Here is a 17256-nt window from a genome sequence, read left to right on the forward strand (position 1 = left end):
CCAAAGACATAAAGAAGGAACCACAGCAAGACAGGGAGATACGCTAGCAATATAATTAAATCGCATATCCCCGGTGGCCAGCCCACAGACAGTTTACATACTGCAGAGGGTCCCCCCATAAGAGTGAGTTCTGAGCCCCAGGTCAGGCTCCAGCTTTGGGAAGAGGGACCCCCAGAGCATTTGGCTTTGAAAGCCAGCAGGGCTTAATTGCAAATTCCACTCTTACAGGGTACACACAAAATCTGACATGCAAACAGGGCTATAAACAAGAATCTTCATGTTTACAGACACCACGCAATGCAGTGCCCATCAGTGATGGTCCAGCCAGGTGCTGGCCCCAGACCATCTTCAGTAACAGAATGACTCAGGCCAGGTTTCATGTTGTCAGTTGTTTATTATTTGTCATTCTATAGACTCGCACATTTATAGCACACATGGCTTTGAATGAGCTAAGAATATATAAAACAGTAACTATATGTTTATTAATACTGTCCAAAACAAATAAATAAAAGTACCTTAATGCACTAAGCTTGGCAAATACAATTGTGTAGGGACAAAACTGTATTGTACAATGTTTGTACATGTTTTAAAGGAAACCAAAGGCAGCTGTGCTGCAGATGCTTTGACAGAACCCATCTGAGTTTTCAGTACGTCTCGATATTTCTAAGTGGGGGCCTTCTAAGGAACACTGGATGGAACCCTTGTTTTACAGAAACCTGGACCACTGCCTATCTTCTGCAGTGGGAAACGCAAAGCTCCCGTGTGACCTGAGTAGCCGCGGCTATCATGGTGAGCAGCATGGCCCCCACTCAGCGAGTGTGCCAAGTGCCCAGTGCTGCTGGGAGACCCACTGTCACACAGGAGCCAGGGAGTCACGCTCAGGTGGAATACTGCAACCAGAATATCTTCTATGTGATTAGCCAAGTCTTAGAGTTTTCTGGTGCCATAATATGTAGACCAAATCAGAATATTCACAAAAAGGTGCCACATGCAAAACTGCTAACAGATGACACAGCATTTGCTGTATTCCCTTTTGATAAATGCAGGTAATGCTCTTCAGAAAAAAAAAAATCGGAAAGTTGTATGAATAATATTAAAAATTCAAAGGAATTTTTTAAAAGGTAGTGATGTTAAAGTGAGTAAAGATGGAAATGTAGAGATAACTAGACAATGAAATGGTGGAGGTGAGAGACTAAACGTGCCATCATGAAGCCATCTTTGGACAGGGATGGACACAGCAGGAGAACCTGACAGCAGCGGTACAGTGGGCTTGCTGGGCAAGTTTCTCTGCTTCCATGTGCCTTACTGACTCACCCTCCACACCAGTTCACACTCACCAGTGGGTGTCGGGGGACGGCAGGCTCCGTGTGTGAACTGACGTCTGAGGAGGAGGGGGTCTGTGAGGTCATCTGGTTTCACCCATACCTGATGCCCACCCTCCATCCCTGCAAGGGGTGGTCTTGCCTGTGCTCCCCAGGCCCAAGTCTGTTACTTGTTGCCCGGTGGCATTTCTAAGGGAGCCCAAAGAATAACATTTAGAATTTCAGACACAGGAACTTCCTAAGGGTTCACAAATCTTTAGGATCAGCATCATGAATATGTGCCACATGTATTTCTTTTATAGCCTTTTAAATAACATGTAAACATAATAATGATAAAAAAACAATTGATAAAACATATAAACTAAGAAAAAAACTCTGCTCTGTGCAGATGACTCATCATCTTAGAATAGATGACCAAACATAATTTTCTATGAAATTCCTAAGTCTTATGGCCCATTAATCCCTTTCAAAAATCTCATTTCAGGAGACCGTTCAACTTTCTCAACAGCCATCTTACATAATAGAATTGAGTAGAGGGTAGTAACAATTATTGCAAACCTAAAGACACTTTCATCAGACATTCAAACATGATTGTATTATCTTCTCGAAGGCCAAAAAAATTTGAGAAACCCACCAGAGACCTATTTGTAAAATATTTAGGTGTCCACTGTCTCTATGCAAAATTCCCCATTGTTGACTGACAGGCATCAGACGTACCACATGAGAGGTCCTGAGCCAGAGAGAAGTGGGGAGACATGCCCTGGGCCAGGGCGTGAGACAGCTGGCCTCACCACCTCCCCCAGACACCTTGTTCCCTAAGGGACAGAGGTGACCCCACTGTGGGTGGCTCTGCAGGTGCTGTCTTCTGACAGATCTTCCCGCAGGCTGATTTATCAGCCTTTCCTTCAACTTCTGGTTCCACCTGTGTAGGCACTGGCGGGCCGATGCATCAGACACACTTGCCCTCCTGGCATGAGACAGCAAGCTTCTTTCCCCAAAACTTCCTTTTAACATTTCACATTTAGTGGTCTGCCTAGGATCCAATCATTTAAACTGTTTACTGTTTTCCATGGGGATTTTTAAAAAGTAAGTTGTAAATCAATGTTCAAGTTTGAGTTACTCAGTAGAAAAATAAGGTGAGCAGCTGCCTAAGTGGGCATTTTAAAAAGTTTCAGCATTTCAGATGCACCTGGCTTGGTTCATACAGGTAACTACTGATATCCGTGTGGTTACGGCTGAAGGCTACTTGAAGGGGCAGTTGTTACTATCCACGGTAGTGAGCCCGACAATACCTGCTATGGATTCCAACGCAAAAAAACACATGCTCCATAGACTCTTTAGTGAAATATTTTAAAAAACACAAAAGTAAAAACCAATCCTTCAGGTCGTCTTGAAGAATTCATGTATGACACTAGAGGGTACCCACATTTATTACGTAACAGCTAATTAGAGGAAACCGTGTGTTCATGTTTCAACTTTTCCGTAAGTCCCTTCAGGAGGCCTGTAATGCTTGGGGAAAGCCTTCAGCTGCAGGGAATTAAACGCATATTTGCGACTTCCAACATTCTTCATTGTATTTTCTCTTCGACAACCCTCACTGGGGAAAAAAACAAGCACAAGAAATGACAGCAGTAAAAAAGGAAAAAAGAAAAGACTTAAACTCAGATGAAATGATTATTTTCATAACATTAAAAAAAAGTTGATTAGTTTAAATGGGTGCCAGGCTCACTTACGACAATACATGCAAGATGGCGGGTTTCTGAACGAGGTAGTTAAGAAGCAAAGAGATGGACATGGCCTGTCTGGGACTGCAAGGTCGCCCTTCCGAAAGATGGCTTTTTTTTTTTTTTTTTTTTAAGGATTTCATGTATTTCACATCTGGTTTATCTGAGAAGTAGATCCTAACTAGTGGTTCAAAGGGTCTGTCACACAGAAAATTCAGTGGGAACAGTGCTACTCTTGCTGAGACTTTATAAAAAGCTGCATTTTTCTCTATGGGCAAAGGCTGTTAACGGTCTCAAATTCAAAACGCTGATTTTCCTTCCTTTAACATGTAGCAAACCTGTCTGGCTCAGAAGGTGGCTCTCACAAGCTGCTGCAACCTAGGAAATGCATCCTGGGCACACAGCCATGCTGTGGGCCTGGGCGGTGGCTGCACAGCTCTCGGTGCTGGAGCGTCCTGAAGAAGTGACCCCACCAAGGTCACCTCTTTGAAGAGCTCCACTGAGCCAGTGAGAGCCTGCGGGGGCCCTTCCCTAGAGAACCTGCCACCAGCCACTCCTGCTGCACTGATCACAGGTTGTCATGGCAACCCAGTAGGCAAAGCAGATGCTCTGCAGGAGGATGAGCAGGCCTCACGTCCCCAGTGGTACCTCAGGGGAGCTCTTTGGGGGATGTTCTGGTCAACAGCGGATCCACAGGCAAAAGTGATTCCAAACAGGAATGACTTCCTGTAGCACAGTAGGAGGGGTTGATAATTTTATATTATCCTAAGACTGACAGTTAAATCAACTAGTTATCAACTTTAGTACAAAATCCCCGTATGAGATGCAAAATTTGCAGTTACCAAGAAACAGTGATTTTAAAAAAAAGTATTTCAAGTTGTAAGAAGACCACTGTCATGCATTTAAAAAAAATATCAGTGGCAATTGCTCAAGCCTTTTACGGTGAAAATGACAATCTCATTATCAAGAACATGTAAAATAATTTTGGTAAGACAGCAATTTTATTCAAAAGATAAATGCAGGTAGTTTAGAAAAATATCCACCTGTTTGTTACAAAGTAAGCTCAGATATGCTTTGTCACAGAGCCTCCAAGCCTTCAGCCAGGTGTGTCACATCTGTGCTGAGTGCCAGGGCCGTATGAGCAGGGAGCCCCGGGAGGAGGTAAACATTATGTTGGTTTAACATCCAGTAATCGGATTAAAATACTCTATTTGAAGCAGAAGCTACAGAAGTTCTTCTTTAATCTTTGGAAACTTTCATTATCAGACTATTTCAGATATGGCTTCTCCATTTACAAAGAAATGTACACACTTTTTGGAAACCACCTATCGCTAATAAACGTCAAACTGCTTTAAGGAACAAAGAATAATTTGTGAACTTCAACATTACCTTTTATTTACATGTTAAAGAGGCTAATTACTGGTTTAGCTGGCTGAATACACTTGAAATTACAGGCAAAGTTACACTTTAATTTGTAAGTTGTGTTTACTTTCCTGTTTGAATTTGGTGTGAATTTACAAAATCTGACTGATGAGGCTGACTGCACACCAGCTCTATCACCCAGTGTTTAGACAAGCTCTGCCTGGCACCTGGCACTCAGGTGTGGAGGGGTGGCTCTGTGCAGTGGTAAATGGCATTTCTGGCCCGCCTTGTCCTAAGGTAGAACCACTTAAATCCATCACAACGGCTGCATAATTTTTAGGAATCCACAGTGCACACTGAGAAGGTCTTAGATTTTTAGAAAGAGGGTTTTAATTATTTCAAAGCTTCATGATTTTTTAAGTATATTGACAAATTATTTCAAGAACATCTACTTTTTAAATAAAAAATTAGTATTGAAACCTCACAAGGCAACTCATTTTAATGATGGCTCTGGTTTTTCTTTTCTGGAGGGGATCTTCCCCTTTAGAATTTAGAACTTATCTGGACACGTGAGTGTCTTTGTCCTAGAGTCACCTGTGCTGAAACTGCCTTGGAGCTAGCATTAAGCTTAGAATCAACCCCAAACCATCAACAAGTGTATCAGTGACTCCCCTTTCCTGAACCATCTCCTCATCTTATATGATCCTGCCTGTTTCTCACTAAAGCAGAGAAGATTTCACATATGTATTTAGCCTGACATCACAAGGCCTTCATGACATTAAAAAGTCTCAGCCCCAAGGCACACTGGGCTTCTGTCCTCAGATGTTCTAAACCACCACCACCACCCAGAGCCTCAGCTGATCTTGTGGTTCCTCTCTCCATACAGCCTCATGACTGCAGAGTGAGAATGTACTGCCTTCTGACTGGCTCCTGAAGAGCAAGACCATGAATCTTAGCCTCTGTCCTCCCATCTGTTTCTCTCTTCTCTTAGCAGCCAAGCCTACAGCGGCAGGAAGGCCTGGCAGCCAACACTACATCCAGGGGCAGGCCCTGGTGTCTGTGAGGCTCCTGCAGGGGCCTTGTCTAGCTGGCTGCAGCCCCCCTTGGCTAGGCGGTGGGCCCTGCCTGGGAAGAGGAAGGGTGGCCGTGTGTGGTCAGAAGGGCCTCCCTCATCCACACACGGCCTCTGCTGGCCTGGTAGTGAGCACAGAGTGCCACTCCGGGGGCAGCAGGAGAGCTTCACCCAACACAGGGCTGGGCGCTATGGCATGAGGCTGTGGGCGCCGCCTGCCCTCTGCCCAGGAAGGCAACAAGGGGATCTCGGAGCATGCCCCCTCGATGTGGAGGGGGACATGCGGAGGACACCGCTTTCCAGGGTCACAGGCTGGCAGCACCTCAGCTGTGACCAGGGCCATGTTGCTACAGCTCACCAGGGTGCCTCCCTCCTGAAGGGGGACGGGAGCTGGGGCACAGAGCTGCCGCCGCATGCACTCCAGAAGAGGCAGAGTGGCCGTGTGGCACCTGTGGGCAGAGGGGCCTCCGCTCCCACATGCTCAGGTCTAGGATGCAGGGGGTGAGTAGGGGGCCCCGTCACCCTAGAATTTAAAGCCCGTGTCTGCCATCTGTTGTCCACTGCTGCTCCAGTCACATCTGCCTCTGCTGTTCCCAGAACCAGACTCAGATCTGAGGCCAAACCAGAGAAACCTCAGAGTAAGTTCTAGAAGTCTGGGGGAGGCAATGGAGAGGCCAGATTTTCTGGTGGACGGGGTATGTATGTGTATGCCTACGGGAAGCTTCTGGAAAAGCCAGCTTCTCTGAATTCTCTCCAGTGTTTCTAGGGTGGTGAAGAGAAACAACCCACTTCCAAAGAATGCAGTGCAGGGAGAAGCCAGCTGGAGGCCGAAACAGAAGCACAACATAACCTGAGCTGGAAAGCCGAGAAGCCACGGCCTCTTTCTCACACAGGCAGCCCTCTGCTGCCTTCAGAGGTGTCTAGCCACCTTTTTCCACTTGGGAATGGTAAGGTTACACACCCTCGCATTTTACAGACACCGCCATGTTAAAGAGTGATGAAATCCTCACCAGGCCAGTGGTTAGGACTCAGCACTTTCACTCACGAGGCCCAGGTTTGATCCCTGGTCAGGGAACTCAGGTTCCACAAGCCTCGTGGTGCAGCCCCCATGCAAAATTTAAGAGTAATGAGAACAGAAACCAAAGTAGCCTTTTCTCTCTCACACCTCTATCTGGCACAACTGCCCAAAAGTTAGGTCTCGTGTTTTGGTAAATTTTGATTTTGTTGTTGTTATTAACCATGTTTGATTTGTAAGAGAAACGATATCAGGACTTGAAACTGAAATTAAAAATACTAAAAATGAAGTTTTTTTTAAAATGAAAATCGCTACCTTAGGAAAAATAAATACATCCAACTTTTAAATGAAAACTGCTACTTCAGGAAAAATAAGTATACTAACTTTAAAAGCCTTTTGTTACTATATGCATTAATTCCCAGAACAGTTCAGTGACCATTAAAGATTTAAAAGAGTAATTCTAAAGTCACGGGCAACACGTTATCTCTATGTGCTTGTATGTGCCTGATTTGATACAATGAGCTACTGTACTCACAGCTTTGGGTCATCCCAACTTGAAAGGAATAACAAAAGAAGGGAATGTGATGATTCTGCAAACTGTTTGCTACTGTAATTTTAGGGACTACGCTTTGAAATGAAAGCAGAAAGTACATGTCCTATTGAATAGGTGTATCTAGATGAGCCAGTGAGAAAGCATCTACCCTTTTCATTTCTCTTCAGAAAGAAAGGAAAGGTTAGCAGTACATTTAAAGAATAGTATCAAATATACAAATTCTCTTCTGACAGAATTCCTCTCTCTAGGAAACAGGGCACACAAGATATACAGGTAATAAAGAGTTTTACATCAGAAGGTTAAGAGGTTAGATACAAGTAATTCCACGCCAGCTAAACAAAGCAGTGACAGGGCTCTGCAAGAACATGTTACAAGCACTGAAAACTACAGAACTGAAACGGACACATCCTCTTGGTGAAGTAATTCGGCAGGTATTTACATTCAGAACAACAAACTGTAAGGCATGAAATATTTCTTGGCAGACCATGCTCTGACACATTCCTTCTGTCTTGTTAGGTACATGGTGGCTGGACAAGTTCTGGCACTTTTATTTTTCTTGTGACTTACTAATTTTTCATCAAGATACTCATTTGCAACGCAATTTGGCCACCAGATACGCTATGCTCAGAAAGAGCCACACAATCAGTAAATTGGGGCTCAGAGCAAGTAAAGGGATGGAACAGAGGAGGCTGGGGTCTAGTCTTAAGTCTCGGACGGGCACCAGGCCGCTCAAGTTCTTCTGCGTGACTACCTCCCGAGTTCCAATGCTGTGAAAAGGAAGAAGGTTGGGAGAAAGGAAAAGAAAAAGGGAAAATAAAAGAGACACATGCAATGGATTTTTTTTTCCAAAAGTATGGGGGGATAAAAAGAGGAGAACCGAAAAATAAGATTAAAAAAAAAATGGAATGAAGCCACAATAAAAAGAAAAGATGATATGCAGAAACGGGTGTGAAAGGGATTCCGAAACAAAACGAGCACAGTTAACAAGAAAAAAGAGAGAAAGAGAAGTGAAAATAAGAAAAAAATACCATAATCTACTGAAAACAAACACGTGTAGGCTGACTAAATGGTTTTCCATGTTCGCTCCCGGGGCTGCCAAGCACATGCCATGCTGCCCGGCCATGCTCGCACACGCGGCTGCACGTGGACTCCAGAAAGCAGGCTGAACATGAAGAACCATTGGGGCGTTTGACCTTCTCACAGATGCCTGAGTGGCAGGACGCAACTGATTCCGCCACGGCTGCCTCCTGATGAAGCACCCAGATGACACCTGCTTCCCTCGAGTTTCCCTGGAGGCAGAGCCCGCAAGGGACCTGCCGTGGCTTTCAGGCTGAGCAGCGGCAGGGTGCCTCGTTCTACCAGACGGCATCTATCAAGAGCCCAGCTCACTGGAAGCTCTGGGTGCGTCCCCCTTTGGCGCTATGGAAGCAGTGCTTGGAGGGCAGGTTCCTGGAGGAGCCTGGATGCCACAGGACTGGGGACACTTCTTGGCTGTGAGCACTGGTGGTCACGTCCCCAGCCAGGGCAGTCTCGGGGGTCACCGGGCTACTTATAAAGGCTGATTCTGCGCTGGGGACAGCGGGCCACCACTGGCAGTGAGCTGGAATTGGCTCCGCCGGCGAGAGCCAAGCAGGCACATCTCTCCCCAGCTCCCCGGTCCCTGGTGTCTCTCGGCAGCCTGAAACAGGCCCCAGTGAGAGGGTTTATGCCGTAGCAACTGAAAGACCAGACAGATCACTTTGGGGGTAGTTGGTTTTGTTTTGGGAGCAAGCCGGTTGTCAAACACTTGTAGCACAGCGCTGGCCACTGCTCACTGTGGGTCTCCAGGACACAGACAGCCTGGGTGTCCGCCAGCCCAGCTCCATCCGCCCCACCCCCGCGGCATGCTCTGCTCTTCCATCGCGTAAGATGCAAGCGGGAAAGCAAGGGAACCACAGACGGGCACAGACACATCTCCTGCCGCCCCCTTAGGGTGCCAGGCTGACCCCAGGTCCTGGCCACGCCACAGCCAGAAACACCAGCTACGGGCCCACCACCTTGGACCTGTAGCCGATGAACAGACACGTCTCCCAACACGGGATAACCAAGAAAACAGAAGGAGGGGTCACCCTGACATGTAACCAGATGCACGTGGCCAGAGCCTACAGGTCAAGCAGACAGGGTGGCAGCGAGCACGGCACCTGGGCTGGAGCTGTGAGGACCCCGGGGCGGCAGAGGCAAGCTGTTTTCACTAACTTCTTAAACAACTGTTAAGGTAACACATGCTCACCATGAAGATTTTATAAAATTCAGAAAAGCACAAATAAGAAACATGGGAAGACGTTCATAGCTGGAGGCAGGCGGGGGTTTCCAAGAAGCAGAGGAAGGCCCGGGCAATGTGGCCTGCCTGTGGGGGTAGGGCCCCTGCCCGTAATGCAGGGACACAGGGCCGGCTTCCCAGACACGGACGCGCTCAGCACAGGGCCAGGAATGACAGCACAGAGGGCCGGTGACCGCCTGGTCTGGGAGCATGGTCAGGCTGGACGAGAAGCCTTACAAAGGTGCACACTTCTTAACCACGGAAATCAACAGGGCACGTGTGGGCAGGGGAGAACAAGGGTGTTCGCTGCACCCTTGTTTAAAGTGCTGACACTGTACAATTATTAATTCAACGACAGTAAGCTGGATAAATTATAGTGTGCTACAAACGGTAAGACTGCCATTTAAAGTGAAAGCGAAAGTCACTCACTCGTGTCCAACTCTTTGTGACCCCATAGACTATACAGTCCAAGGAATTCTCCAGGGCAGAATACTGGAGTGGGCAGCCATTCCCTTCTCCAGTGGATCTTCCCAACCCAGGAATCGAACCGGGGTCTCCTGCATTGCAGGTGGATTCTTTACAGACTGAGCTATGAGGGAAGCCCCCGTAAGACCTCCATTTATTAACCCCCCAAGTGCTCACAAGACAGCCAAGTGAGACTGGCAGGCTAAGATCAAGGGCAGGATTACACCCCTAACTGCGTGTGCCTGTGCGTGCGTTCTCTGTGTTATTCAGAGACTGGTTAAGTTAGCCAGTGTGTGGATTAACCACGCTCACACCCATATGGATGTATGTAACTGGCTCTAAGCTATGTGTCAAGATGTTATTAGCACTGTTCCTTGTAACAGCAAGAATATGGAGAGTTGTTCTGTAGGGTGGGGGGTGGGTATGAGAACCACTCTAGTTTTCCCTCAAGGACTATCACTCACTCATGTGATATGAGGGTAAAAGCGCTGTGTGTGTCAGAAGCTGTCCCAGGTCATCTGTGCTGGGCAGGTAATGCCCACACAGCCCCTCGGTGGGCTGCAGGCAGCGGGTGGGGCTGCCCACATACATATCTAAAGAGCCACATGCTCCCTGGTCTCCTAAGACCCCTGTGCTCAGACGCTGTCAGGATCAACTACTGTTTCCTCAAACATGTTCAAGAAACCAGACCGTATGGAGGCCTGGATAGAGGGGTATCAACTGTACACCCACCTCAGGCCTGGTCTCTCTGATGGACCAGATGCTCTGACAATGACAGCTGAGCCCCCTCCATCTTTCTCACTTCCTTGCTGGCAGGGGCCTGTGTTTCACCAGAGAAGTCCTTCCCACCACCTCGCAGCTGACGGCGCCAGGGACGCCAAGGCAGGCAGAGTGTGAACTTTCTGAAAGTGTGCCGGTAAGCGGCCCTGAGGTCACGAGGTTTGGGGGAACTTGCAAAGACCAAACAGGACAGAATGGTGGCTTTTTACTAAGCACTCCTGTCAGGAGGCAGGCGCTCAGGCATCGCTCCTGTGCACAACTGTGAGAAGGTCAAACGGCAGAGACATACAGAAAGGATAAGAGAATTGAATGCTCCGAAGAATCTGGTGAGAGGACAAATGGTACAGAACACTCAGTAGAAGTGACTGGGAAACGAGACTGGAACAGCATTGGTGGCTACATGGAAGAAGACGGGAAAAGCAGGTTTCTTATCCTTTCTTTAGGTATGTGAGGCAAGGGGCTCCCAGCAGGGCTGGAAACAAGGCATCGCTGACAGCGGACAGAGTTTTAGTCCCTGGGGCTCCCTCTGCAAATGCGCCTGCGGCCTCGGAATCAGAACATGATTAAGGCCAGGTGGCCGTGCGCGGGGACAGCAGGCGGCTGCCAGGAAAGGCTCACTGGATGCTGGCTCAGGAAAGCAAACCCAGCCCGCAGTTGGGAGAAGCAGAGTCCTGCGGTCTGTGGACACAGCCCCCCACGACGGGAATAGCAGGAGCCTGGGGGACGCACTCATGACAGGGGGCTGGCTGGGGAACAATGGGCAGCAGACGGTGGCCACACGGCCACCTCTGAGCACCCCGCTTCCCTCCCGCAGCCCCGCTCCCTGACTTGAAGAACACCGTCTGGGCGGGACCGGGCCAGGGGTCTGACTGTGCAGACCTGGGGCGGTTCTCCCCCGTCACAGCGGAGCGCGGTGGCGGTGGAGACTCACCTGCGCATGCACTCCAGCGCCTGCGCGAACACTTGCGGGGCCATCCCGTGCTCGTGCTGGAGGATCAGGCACTGCTCCAGCGTCACTGACATGGCCGTGCGGTCCTTGGCGCTCTTGCAGCTGGTGAACCGGACCCCGTTGAGGCGGCGGCAGACCTGCAGACGGAAGAGCAGAATCAGCTGGGAGCGGGGAGGGGACATGTGGCAACCTCTCAGCGCCCAGGCCCAGCCTCAGCACCAAGGAGCCAGTCACAAGACAGTCCACGGCCCAGGTGGCCCCGGGCGGGAGGTCTCTCCGTAGAAGGCAGCTTCCTCCTGGAGGCCCCGCCGTCCATGCACCCACCTGACCAGCTGCCCCCTTTGCAACTCCGCCGGGACCAGCTCTTTGCTGCTGACCCCTGACCCTCAGCAGAGGTCAGAGCAGCTCCCAGGATACCTGGCCCCACCGGGTTTCCAGGCCTTTCTGGAAGTCAAAGCAGACCGCTAGTCTCTACGTGCCTCCTCATCCACACAGGTGGGGACAGCACAGCAGACCTAGTTCCCTGCGGCCACCTCCTGCCCACAGGCTCCCCCAGCGAGATCAGAGGCCCCGTGCAGGGTGAGGCGCCACTGCAGCCTCTCCCAAGCAAGGGGCATGCACAGAGGGCAGCCCCTCGCCTTGAGGCACCTCCGCTCCCCACAGGAAGAGCTCTGAGCAGCACGAGCTCTGCACCCCAAGGCACAACCCCAGATAGACCGCTCCCAGGTCCAGAAAGCCCTAGAACTAAAGACTTTCGGGGGTAAGTTTGTGGCAGCCATACTTGGCAATATGACCAGATCTGAGGGAATGTCAAAACTACTTATAATTTTTATTTATCCCATTTTGTATAAATATTCATAGTTTGCTAAGTCACTTCAGTCTTGTCCGACTCTTTCCGACCCCATGGACTGTAGCCCACCAGGCTCCTCTGTCCATGGGGACTTCCCAGGCAGGAATACCAGGGTGGGTTGCCATGACCTCCTCCAGGGGATGTTCCCGACCCAGGGACCGAACCCGTGTCTCTTACATCTCCTGCACTGGCAGGCGGTTCCTTGCCACTAGTGCCAGCTAGGAAACTCCCTAATTCATACTTTGCAATAAGGCAATGTTCAGCAGCTTTATTCCAGACCCCAGACTCCTCAGCAATGTGAAACCAACCACATGAACTACGTTACACACAGATGACCCTGTCACACACCTGTGCACACACTGTAGACTATATACCTATCACCTTTCTGAAGCACGAAGCCCTATGAATTCTAAAACATCTGGCCACGGGAGCCTCAGATATACACCGCCAGGCCTGTACGAGAGGCTGCACCATGAGAACAAGATGAGCGTCTCGTGAGAAGCCACTCCTCTACCAGAAGTCATGTGCCAGCAGGCTCCAGGACACGCTGCTCTCAGAAAAACACCAGAGGTGCTGCGGACAGATGGCACCATGCCTGCCTCAGGCCGGGAGGCCTCAGGCGAGACCATGCAGCTACTAGCAGAGGTGCCATTGGTAGAGGGCAGAGTGCAGGCCAACACATATGTCTAGAGAAGGACAAAACAGAAAAGACCCAAGCAAGTTCAGCCAAAACCATCAGGAGGAAGATGGGTGTCTTATGAGAGCAGACAAAAAAAAAAAAAAGACTCTAAGACTGAGTAGCCCCTGAGTTAGGGGAAGAGTGAATTAACCCAAATTCGTAAAATTGTAACTGATGAAGTGAGGGTGAACATGGACATGCTCGTGAATTCCACAGGCTGGAGAGCTCACGACTGAAACGTGGGGGACAAGCCAGAACTACAAACAGGTCAAAGAGAATTACATTCACAGGTGGTGGAGCTGAGCACCACAGGTTCCAGAGGGTGGCCAGAGTGGCCACAGGGGCAAGGTGCATCCTTGCTCTCGTCTGGCTGCAGGCTCCATTCCTGGGTAGGATACCAGCCACTGTGGGGCGCTGGAGGCTGTCCCCATGTGTGAAATGAGGGGGTTCAGTTCAGTTGCGTCTGACTCTTTGTGACCCCATTGGATCGCAGCACATCAGGCTTCCTTGTCCATCACCAACTCCCGGAGCTTACTCAAACTCATGTCTATAGAGTCAGTGATGCCATCCAACCATCTCATCCTCCGTCGTCCCCTTCTCCTCCTGCCCTCAATCTTTCCCAGCATAAGGGTCAAATGAGTCAGCTCTTCACATCAGGTGGCCAAAGTACTGGAGTTTCAGCTCCTGCATCAGTCCTTCCAATGAATATTCAGGACTGATTTCCTTTGAGGATGGACTGGTTGGATCTCCTTGCTGTCCAAGGGACTCTCAAGAATCTTCTCCAACACCACAGTTCAAAAGCATCAATTCTTTGGTGCTCAGCTTTCTTTATAGTCCAGCTCTCACATCCATACACGACTACTGTAAAAACCATAGCTTTGACTAGACAGACTTTTGTTGGCAAAGTAATGTCTCTGCTTTTTAATATGCTGTCTAGGTTGATCATAGCTTTTCTTCCAAGGAGCAAGCATCTTTTAATTTCATGGCTGCAGTCACTATCTGCAGTGATTTTGGAGCCCCCAAAAATAAAAGTCTGACACTGTTTCCATGGTTTCCCCATCTATTTGCCATGAAGTGATGGGACCAGATGCCATGATCTTAGTTTTCTGAATGTTGAGTTTTAAGCCAACTTTTTCACTCTCCTCTTTCACTTTCATCAAGAGGCTTTTTAGTTCCTCTTCACTTTCTGCCATAAGGGTGCTGTCATCTGCATATCTGAGCTTATTGCTATTTCTCCCGGCAATCTTGATTCCAGCTTGTGCTTCATCCAGCCCAACATTTTGCATGATGTACTCTGCATATAAGTTAAATAAGCAGGGCGACAATATACAGCCTTGATGTACTCCTTTCCTGATTTGGAAACAGCTTGTTGTTCCATGTCCAGTTCTAACTGTTGCTTCTTGACCTACATACAGATTTCTCATGAGGGGGTTAGGCCTAATAACATTTCAGCTCTGTGTGTGAGAATCAGTGTGGACATGTCCCCTTGTCAGGGGTGAGTGAATGACGAGCTCTGAAATGGCCCTGGTACCCAGGGCTCAGACAGGGACTTGGAGCTCCAGAAACAAATTCCTGAGAAAACATCTGACATATAAGGACTTCCCTTCAGGAGAAATGAGGAGGTTGGAACAGCAGTGTACCGGAAACATTGTTGAAAGAGATGACACAGGTCCTGGCGGTCTCCCTTTGAACCTATTTAAAGCTGCAGTGAATTTTAGCACATATGGACTGTGCAGGCTGTTGACGGGGACAACCTGCTCATAAGCCTGGTTGCCACACGCCCACGGGAAGACTGAGTCATGCTCCTCAGCACTCAGGCAGACCCAACGTAAGGAGTTCATGGGCAACTCTCAGCAACTCCTGGAGCCTGGGCATACGTCCAGGGATTCTCCTGTGTTCTTGTGGAGAAATCTGTCCTCACTCCCGGTTGAGACTTTAACTTGTTGCTGCTGTTTTACTATTATTATTATTATTGTTGTGAAGATTCCCCACCTCCCACCCACCCCCCCACTACAGCATGTACCTCAGCGGCTTGCCACAGAATGTCGACGTTCTTGTTCTTCCTGGCGTGCACGTTCTGACCCAGGAATCGCAGCAGCTCCGGCAGGCATGTCTGGCTCCGGGATCGAGGTAGACCTGGAAGAGGGAAGGGGTCATGGAGCTGGGCTGCCCCAGGGGACAAAAGACAGTGGGTGAAACCTGCTGTGAGTGAAAAGAAAAAAAAAAAACTTACAGTCCTCAGGCAGAACTTCCTTAAACTGCTCGAAGTAGGAATTTAACCGCACCAAGCTCTCCACATTGATAACTTCTTGTAAAGACGTGTCACCGAACCTTTGGAGTCACAAGGGGACACCATCAGTTTGCTAACATGACTTGCTTCTAGCACCCGATGACTGCATTACAGGTAACAGCGCTGATTCTCTCAATCCTTACATGTCTAAATTTGAAGTCACGTTCCTCCCCCTAAGCTTAAGGTCATCTGTCCATGTTGGTGACAAGTCTGAACATGTTTTATCAGCAGGAGGCATGACCTGTGACAGACTTGCCTCAGAGGCAGCCCTGCCCCGCCCCCTGCCCCACTGAGGTGCTCCCATCCCCGAGGTGCCCAGAGCAGGACAGCACCGGGCTGTGGCTGGGGAGTCACGACAGTCCTGACCTCGAATGTGCCCCTGAGGGACCAGACCCGACCGGCTGTTTCTGCTGGACAGAGTCCACCCCTCTCCATGCAGGCATCAGGCCACAGGGAGTGGGGAGAAAAGCCACCCACGAGGGAGCCGCGGGTGCTGTCAGACACGCAGCTCTGGAGCCCCAGGTCTGGACGCCCGTCCCCTCCAGCACTTCCTGCCCAGTGACCTCCGTGCACATCAGCCTTGTCACAGTCCCGGGTCATCCTCATGGACCTGGGACAGGACGCCCTCCCGTGGGTCCACCACGGCCCGCCCAACCAGATAAGATGCCCACGATGGCCTTTCCTCCAGGCTGTGGCTCCCTTAGGGTCACCCCGGGACACAGGGGGGCTGTGCTGGTTTAGACCCTGGTCCCCCCACTCCCTGTGCATGCCACGTCCTCCCATCTGGCCTGGCCTCAACCCTTTGCAGAAACCTTTCCAGACACACCTCTTCTAGAAACTACTATCGCTTCAGAACAGTAGCTGCAGACGCCAGCACATTATCTCCTCCCTGCTGGGGGGCCCAATGCTGCCCTCTCTCCCTGAGGTGGACGCCTCAGTGCTGCCCACATCTGCCAGGTCTCTTCTTCCTGGGCTGGTGTGCCCTCTGCCCCCAGCGGATCCTCCTTCCGGCTCCGGAAAACCAGCCACTTGCCACCCACAGGGAGGCCTGGCTCTCGCACCCACCCTGCTGTGGACCACGTCTCAGCTCCATCGGGTCCTCCCGTCTGCACGGTCCTGGCCTGACTCAGCCTCTGGCCCAGACTCTCCTGAACAACCTCGTCACATCTGACCTCATGTCTTTCCAGCATGTGGCCAGCAGGTAATCTCCTCAAATGTGAACTGGCTCCTGTCCTGTCCCACTAAAAGGTCTCTGATCGTGGGGGGAGGACCCTTTACATGGGGGTCAGTGGACACTGACCACTGGGCTCAAGAGGCCCAAGAGGAATTATCGTCCTGGAGACGAGATGCCCTTATCAGTGTACTTTATGATAGCTCTTAATTCTAAACCACACCTATCACATTCATGTATTGATGGAACAGGAAATGTGTTCATGTACCAGTAGAAGGTCATCAGCAGCTACACATACCCAACCTCCTCCTCTCCAACACAGATGCACACGTTTGCACGCATGGGCACATGCAACTCCTCCCTGCCAGGTGACCCTGAAGGAATTTACAAGGCACAGGATTTAGGATCAAGGTGTGGCTCTCTACCTGGCATACAGGCCTCACGTGGTGTCTCCCCATGTGCCTCTGCTCAGGCTTCTCGGCCTGGGACACCAGGTCTCTACTCCACCTCCTCATATGAACAACTCCTACTTACTCTTCCAGGAAGCGCCCCCAGACGCTCTCAGACCTCACGAGCGCCACTACTCCCTGCTACCAGCCCACCTCTAGAAGTCATGGACCACGTCTGGTTTGTTTTTGTCCCAGCACCACCCAAGGCGGGCCCAGTGTGAACCAGAAGGCCCTGATGAGGACTGAGTACCCGCTCTCTGCCGGCTCAAGCACCAG

The 17256-nt window shown here is 49.9% G+C and overlaps 1 protein-coding gene across 49 annotated transcripts in view; it reads right to left on the bottom strand.

Annotated features, from left to right (window-relative positions):
- Positions 1-374: 374 nt before the first annotated feature.
- The window catches only part of INPP4A (inositol polyphosphate-4-phosphatase type I A), a 117820-nt gene continuing 100938 nt past the window's right edge, over positions 375-17256 (bottom strand). For 30 of the 49 annotated variants that reach the window (XM_081484509.1, XM_081484515.1, XM_081484527.1 and 27 more), the window contains 4 exons: positions 15304-15401; positions 15094-15206; positions 11524-11678; positions 375-2919 (listed from right to left, as the gene is read on the bottom strand). In XM_081484509.1, coding sequence (XP_081340635.1) covers positions 2787-2919; positions 11524-11678; positions 15094-15206; positions 15304-15401 — 499 coding nt within the window. In that variant the 3' untranslated portion in view covers positions 375-2786. Of the gene's footprint in view, positions 2920-4512; positions 7816-11523; positions 11679-15093; positions 15207-15303; positions 15402-17256 lie in introns of those variants that run through there. The other 19 variants (XM_081484524.1, XM_081484502.1, XM_081484498.1 and 16 more) reach the window with 1 other exon arrangement.

Source organism: Giraffa tippelskirchi, chromosome 4 (genome assembly GCF_054371585.1).
Source record: "Giraffa tippelskirchi isolate mGirTip1 chromosome 4, T2T-mGirTip1v1.2.pri, whole genome shotgun sequence".
Lineage (NCBI taxonomy): Eukaryota > Metazoa > Chordata > Mammalia > Artiodactyla > Giraffidae > Giraffa > Giraffa tippelskirchi.